The sequence below is a fragment of the Papilio polytes genome, unplaced genomic scaffold (genome assembly GCF_000836215.1).
Source record: "Papilio polytes unplaced genomic scaffold, Ppol_1.0 DF823934.1, whole genome shotgun sequence".
NCBI lineage: Eukaryota > Metazoa > Arthropoda > Insecta > Lepidoptera > Papilionidae > Papilio > Papilio polytes.
Genome location: NW_013525270.1, coordinates 359,550 through 367,270, shown reverse-complemented (window position 1 = coordinate 367,270; position 7,721 = coordinate 359,550). Strand labels below are relative to the sequence as shown.

Here is a 7,721-nt window from a genome sequence, read left to right as displayed (position 1 = left end):
CTGCTACTTATAAGGAAGACGTGAAACTGCCCTGCCTCGCCGTCGGTGTGCCCTCGCCTAATATCATCTGGAAGGTAATTATAATAAACTAGCTGTTCTAATAACTAGTTGTTAAAACAACATTTGTATGCTTTCCAATTGCAAAGGTTAAAATTATAACGTACAACAAAGGCTCTTGTCATTGGATGAGAATTACCGTTAACATGGCAATCTTCTTTCCTGCTATTGGCTTGTAGTTTTAGTTCCTTTTGCATTGCTTTTTTTTTTCAATCTTATGACTCCCTAAATAAAATAGCGTTAAAATGTAGAGCATAAAGCATGTCGTAAGTGTATGGCTTTTTATTAAAGAAATAATTATTCAAAAATATGCTGTGATTGCTGACATCCTTTGCCACGAAGTAGTATGTTTACGCTTTATTATATTAGTAGAGATTGGTTGTTGTGTGATGTTCTCATTGTGTATGTGCAGGTAAAGGGCCAGCCGCTGGAGGGCTCGGAGCGCGTGCGGCAGCTGCCGGAGGGCTCGCTGCAGATCGCGGGCGTGGCGCGCGAGGACGCGGGCGAGTACTCCTGCCACGTCGACAACCAGTTCGGCACCGACACCGTCACGCACACGCTCTCCGTACTCGGTAACGGCACTACGCGCCACCTCACTCTATTCCTACTCAAATAATCTGTTGATCTTGTTACGTGGCCGACCTTACCAAGTTTATAGGTCCAATTTTGTCTTGAATCACTCAAGTACCTAATATCAAAAATAAATTAACAAGTGATTTTGTAACTAATCTTGTGCCAATAATAATTTAGTTTAGTAAATTAGCAAATCGTTGTTTCAAGTTAATCCTTTTTATACTATTTTTTCTGCAAGTAGCGATTACCACCACTCGCTGAAATACTAGAAAAGTTCGAAACTTTCGTTTTAATAGAGGTCATTAGTGTACTTGACTTGCAATGTACTACTCACTTGTGTACTATACCTTCAGAGAAGTACGACTTCTGTGCAATACAATGTTTAACCTAGTAAAGTACTCGGTTCGCTAGTTAATTACTAGATTGGTGTGACTTAGGGTATACATATTCGTGCGTACATAAGAGTGGTGTGTTGCAGCGCCGCCGTTCCCGCCGCAGCTGAGCATCGCGTCGTCGTCGGTGTCGTCGCTGACGCTGCGCCTCAAGCCCTCGCTGGAGGCGGAGCAGTCGCCCGCCGCCGGATACACCATACACTACAAACAGGAATTCGGAGACTGGGAAACTGTACAGGTACCATCACTATTCATTTAAACTATTAAAACCACCCATTGCTCGCGACTTCGTCCGCATGAAATAAAAAAATAATAATAAAAATATAACCTTTGTTACTCACTGATAACGTCGTTTTTTAATGGTGTAAGCATTTTTGAAATCAGCCCAGCAGTTTTTTCAGTTATTTTAATTTTAACACATGCAAAAATACAAACCTTTCCTATTTATTATATTAGTATAGGAGTATAGATGTCTAATCTGTACGTGATCACAATCAATTTACAGTTTTCATTGTTTTAAATTGTATTGCATAAGCAAGATTGCACTATAGATCTTTTAATGCTACATTTATTGATTTTCGAAAATGATTCTTTTCACAGATTCCAAGCAACACTGACACTTACACTTTGGAGAACCTGTTCTGCGGATCCAGATATCAGCTTTACGTGACTGCTTACAATGGGTATGTCGCCGATTCTATAACTTCTAAAATATCTGTTACTCATCGATATATCGATGGGTGCAAGGCTATTTGTCTTAAGCACTATTAGGTTAAATGTTCAGGAGAGCCATTTAAAGTTTTTATTATTAGAAAAAAGAAAACATAAAAGCAAATACTGACAATAATTTCAATTGAAAGATTTTCAGACCGATTCTAGATTAAAATATCTACAATTCTGCACACTTTATTCAATCCACTGACTATAAATAACTGCTGATTCTTGGACGCTTTATACATGTATACTTAAAACGACACCTACATTTTCATTGTTTCAAGCGCCACAAAAGTGCTTTGATCTTTATGAAACCCGGAACGCAGAAAAATTCGCTGATTCTGTATATGTATTTCGATATCTTTGTCAGTATCGGCACGGGCGAGGCGTCTGACGTGGTGATAGCGCGCACGCGGGGCTCCAAGCCGCCGGTGCCGCGCGCCGCTGACTTCATCGAGGTGGGCAGCTCCTCCGTCACGCTGCACCTCAAGCAGTGGCTGGACGGCGGCTGCCCCATGAGCCACTTCGTCGTCGAGAACAAGAAGAAGTGAGAATATAACTAATTCTAGCGTTCGATACAAAAAAATACACAAAACTCAATTTTCTAGCATCAAAATGGCAGAAATTACCTTGCATCTTAAAAGTTATAGTTTCTTTTGGAGTTTAGATAACAGTTTTCTAAATAAATTAAACGTTGTGATTTTCAGGGGAGCTGCTGAATGGAACCAAATCTCGAACGCCGTAAAGCCCGGAGGCAATTTCGTTGTACTCGGTATGTAACCAATTTTATCGCACGTACGTACTTTACATGTTTACATTGTTTAACATGTTTTTAATGAATAACATGTAATTCCAGACCTGGAACCCGCTACTTGGTATGTGCTGAGGATCACCGCACACAATAACGCCGGATTCAACGTCGCTGAATATGAATTCGCTACACTCACAATGACTGGAGGTACATTAGATTACTTTTTCTACTCTGTTGTATGATTTTATTTCACGTAGTATCCCATATCGTCGTTAAAGTTCTAACATCACAGATGTCAAGAATAGCAACTTTTCAGGAGAAAAAAAAACTGCATAATTTTGTAAAGAAATACTGATACATTGTTTGTGTATACTTTACTATAGTTATTTTTAACTAGCTGTTGCTCGAGACTTCGCCCGCGTTTAATTAAAAAATAATAAAAACATAGAGTAGTTTTTGAGTTGTTTCATACATACAAAAATCCACAAATACAAATCTTTCCTCTTTATAATAGTAGTTTAGATGTAGAATAGGTATTTTTATAGGCCTAATCGATGCGTCTTCCGATTCTCAAGCGAAAGGCATCAAAATGTCAAAATAGCCAAAAGGTGACTTACGTATTGCTAGAACTTCAACGACGTTATGTCTCTTATTTTTGTCACTGAACTAGAAATAATTTTAATCTATTATCCGATACGCGGTATTTCTCTACTATTTATTATAAGTAAAAAGTAAAAGTACCTGAAATGCAGTGCCTTTTTTTTCGTTTTGACCATAATAGTTGTAGTAATAGAGGCTTGCATTTCAGGTACGATCGCCCCCGCGCGCGACGTCAACGACGGCAACCTCACCACCGAGCAGACCATCAAGATCATCCTGTTGCACCTCAATCTGATCGTGCCGGTGGTGGCCGTCATCCTCGTCATTATCATTGCCATCGTGGTCGTGTGCGTGGTGCGCGGCGCCAGGGACCACCACAAAGGTATCACGTTCTAGGCACCATCGCCCCCCTCCCCGGCAACGCCGACAAGGATCTGCCCCCCTGGGTCAAAGCCTGGCTCGAGCCAGAAGTGTTGGTGCCCATCCTCGCCACTATTGTGGTGTTCATCGTGGGCGTGGTGGTGATCTGCCTCACCCTGGCCCGGAGGAACACTCCTCACCGCCTGCGAGGTCAGAAGGACGTGTACTGTATGTATGGTGGCATGGACACCGCTTTATTTCCTTATTTATTCACTAGCTCATCCGTTTTAATGTTTTTATCATCCATCTTCATTTGTATTTACAATTACTGGATCTCAAAACATAACAAATATTCGTCTCTTTTAGTCAAAAAGTATTTATCCATATCTGTTTTAGTCAGTGTATTTAATTTCTATCACCTTGTAACATTTCATATTAATTTATAATTTGCAGTTAATCTGTTTAAACGTGTATATTTACTGTGTAGTTGCAGAGCTTAATGAATTTTAACTTTAAATAGAAGCAAATTAGAGGCCATTTTTAATTAATGTAGCTAAATATAATCATTCTTTGGTCAGTTACTGCTTCCTAGATGTGTAAATTTATTTTAGTATCTGTAACATTTTGGCCAAAATTTGCTATTTAATAACGCTATATGTTAAGATAAGCTCTGTAGAAGCTAAAAAGTGTTAACTGTATTTTTTCACTTATACACTTACTTACTTTTACCCTCGTTAGACTCGTATTTGCGATATGTCCAGAATAATTGTTTAAATATGGGAGAGTTTTAAGATAGATTGGTTTGGTACCTTCTTTGTCATGTATTATTTGTGATAACATCACCTATGGGGCTTAAATGTTGCACTAGTGTTACTTTGCATAAACTGCGACTTGTAAATATTGGCAACAATATTTATGAAAATAAATTGGTGATGATAAAATGTACATCATTTCAATACCATCATCATCCCAATGGTGTTACAGATGACGCGGTATACAACGCATCGCAAGCTGCGCTGGGCGGGGGCGCGGGCACACTGGACAAGCGCGGCGGATTACGCGACGAGCTCGGCTACATCGCTCCGCCTAACAGGAAGCTACCTCCCGTACCCGGCTCCAACTACAATACTTGCGATCGTGTGAAACGTCAAGCCGTTATCAGTAAGTGCACATTTCTTTTATCTGTACTGTAAACATTAGTAGGGTAAACGTGTTTGTTTTGTCTAATATATTTTTAAGGCAAATATTATTTTGTATTAAATTCAGGAATATTGGTGTATTTATAATTCAAATGTGTCAGTTTTTAGTATAAGAAAAAATATTCCAATCCCTATAATGCACTATTTCAAGTGTTACAGTGATGTTATCAACCTTTCTTAAACAATTACACACGGTATTTATTTTACAAACAATAGTAAGTACAAAAACGTATGGTGTTAATTTACATGTAGTATATTTTTCAGTTTATTTTAGCTTCGGTGGCACGAGCTTTTTCAAATTTTATTATATAATTTGCGAACTCTCCTTTTTTTAGTACGGTGGATGTTATTTCAAATATTTTCGTTACATGTTTCTATCTAGATTGGTTATGGTTAGAATTGCAGCCAAAAATACGATCTACTTCAAAGATTATCAAATTAATTTAGTCATAAATTAACTGTATAGATTTTTTTCTATTTTTGGCTTTATAGAGTACTAACATACATCCTTATACCTTTTTACTTCTATTTTGCTTTAAACCCATTAGATGACATGGTATCAGGTAGATAGTTACTTGTCCTACCCACTTAGTTATTAAGTTAAAATTAGCGACTGCTTATACAATACTATCTCACGTGTGACGAATACAAAACTATAATTTAGAACTATTTGCTATAACATTTTTCTTTTCGTAAAATAATTTACTGATGTGGGAAATATAAATCCCCTACTGACGTGAGATAGTATAGTGGTTAGCGCATGTACGGCACGCGGTGTAACCGAGTAGTGCGGGCACAGTGGGCGCGCACTCCACGTGGGACCCGCGCAGACACCACTACGAGCGCGTGCGCAGACCGCGCCTGCGCCGCACCGGCTCCGGCGACACCATCTCTACAGGTACCACAAACACGCATACATGGATGATAATATACCGTAGGTTTTAAGTAAAAAAAACTGCTGGCTCTTACGTCATTAACACGACTACCAGTGGGCAATTAAATAAATTTGTTTTCCTTTTGTAAAACGGTAAAGCATCCTTTCTCTATCCTATATTTAATGTTTTATTGTAATGAGAATGTGGGTGAGGCGCCTTTATAATTTTTGATAGTCATCCGTGTATGTGTGCTGCAAATCCTCATTGGATACGCCAAGGTATTCTAGATTGATTACAAGCTGTAAAAGTGTTTATTACAAACTTTTGTTGCCATCGACTGCGTTGTCAACATAATAATAAAAATATATTTCCATGTTTACATAATTAAAGCCGTTATTACTAAACTTGCTTGTGATCATTCTAAATATCCAAAATTTGAACGAGTTTGAGGCAAAGCAGATACTAACAGAGTGGTGTGCTACTAACAAAAGTATGGTAAGTTATGTATAAAACAACTCTAAGTTGTATATAAAACAATACTATTGCATGTTACATATGTAACTATAGTAAATAACATTAGCACAAGTGGATAGTTTGTAATTTTGCATGTATAGCTTTTTCTTTCGTTATTTCATACAATTAATATATTTTATGTTAGTACAAGAACTTAGTAATTATTCAACAAACCTTAATAATTTGTAACTTTGCTTATAAATTCAAAATGTAAAAAATTTGGTTGGATTAATTTTATACCACACAAATACAGAGTGATAGTTCAGAATATCACAGGAACCACGCGGGTCTTATCCCACTTCTGAATTTCAAATTAAGTTTTTTTTTAAATAACCAGAAGAATTAGCAAAATAAAGAATTTACGTTACACAATATCTCAAAAAAATCCTGAATTCCGATATTTATGAGTTCAACGTTTTTTACATGTGTAAAGATTTTGTTTATGTTTTCATAAAAAATTTCATCACGTACGAAAAAGAACTTACTACTATGACATATTTGTGAATGGCATTTTAGGAATTGTGTGATTGTATTTATGGACTGTTTTATTAGGTAATTGTGTATTAACTACGACGATTAAAGTCAACTTTTGCTAACTTCACACTGGAGTAATATAACAAGTATTGCTAGTACCTGTTTTAATTCGAAGTGGAGCATGTGGGAATCGTTTGAAGTGTGGTGTGTACAATTTTACCGAAAATGCACAATTTTATCTATAATGTGTTAACTTGTATTCATTTCTAACAGTTATAAACAATGCATACCATGAATGTATTGTGAACACGGTTATTAACGAAATGTACCCAGCCGAAAGACATCTCTTGAGAGATATTATCTCTGAATACATAAGAGATGTAATTCTACATCGAATGGATTGATATATTTTACATCCACACTCAGAGTTTAAAGTAAACACTTAGTGTAGATACTAAATGTTCACTAAGACACATTAACGACTCTTGAGTGCGGAAATTATTAAATGATTCCTTAATTAACTAAATGATTTATATTTCCAGGCATGGAAGACGAAATCTGCCCCTACGCTACGTTCCACCTGCTAGGCTTCCGCGAGGAGATGGACCCCAGCAAGGCGCTGGCGTTCCCGCACCACCACCCCGGACACCCTGCTCACCCCGCGCACGCCGCGCACACCCCGCACGCCGGCACCCTGGCGCACCCCCACCCGCATCACCCCGCTCACTCGCGCGCTGGATCTCAAAGCATGGTCAGTGTCAACTTATTAAAATATCTGCTACACTTACTACCATAGTTTCATGTGTTTTTTATTTTTTATTCATAGCGGCTCTACGCCGCTCTCTTGATCCCCTAACGTGTTTATGGCTGTGGGTGGCAATTCCCAATTTCAACATTTACAATTTTTCTTTTTCTAGTTCACATTGCATAGTTTCATGTGTTAAGTGATGACAAAGAGAGCCGCTTGGTTTTTCTCATGTAAATTAGAGTAATGCTAGTTTAGACGGGAGTAGAACATGTGCTATTATTAAAAAAAAGTATAGATGGTGTACATATCCTAACGTTGAACTGGCAACACACCTCTCATGAGTAATATTAACCGCTAACTTGTTAAATCATTAAAACATTTTTAAGTTAAATGTTTTTTGTTGTAACATTAATATTTTCTGTAAATTCCAGCCCCGTGCCAACAGCCGCTACGCCCGCAAGAACT

The 7,721-nt window shown here is 37.8% G+C and overlaps 1 protein-coding gene across 1 annotated transcript in view; it reads left to right on the top strand.

Annotated features, from left to right (window-relative positions):
• The window catches only part of LOC106101954 (Down syndrome cell adhesion molecule-like protein Dscam2), a 65,222-nt gene that overhangs the window by 52,701 nt on the left and 4,800 nt on the right, over window positions 1–7,721 (top strand). Inside the window, 13 exon segments of the mRNA XM_013281345.1 lie at window positions 9–74; window positions 470–629; window positions 1,109–1,260; window positions 1,623–1,705; window positions 2,107–2,283; window positions 2,444–2,508; window positions 2,593–2,694; window positions 3,296–3,477; window positions 3,480–3,675; window positions 4,432–4,608; window positions 5,446–5,544; window positions 7,051–7,259; window positions 7,688–7,720. Of these exon segments, the coding sequence (XP_013136799.1) occupies window positions 9–74; window positions 470–629; window positions 1,109–1,260; window positions 1,623–1,705; window positions 2,107–2,283; window positions 2,444–2,508; window positions 2,593–2,694; window positions 3,296–3,477; window positions 3,480–3,675; window positions 4,432–4,608; window positions 5,446–5,544; window positions 7,051–7,259; window positions 7,688–7,720 (1,701 nt within the window).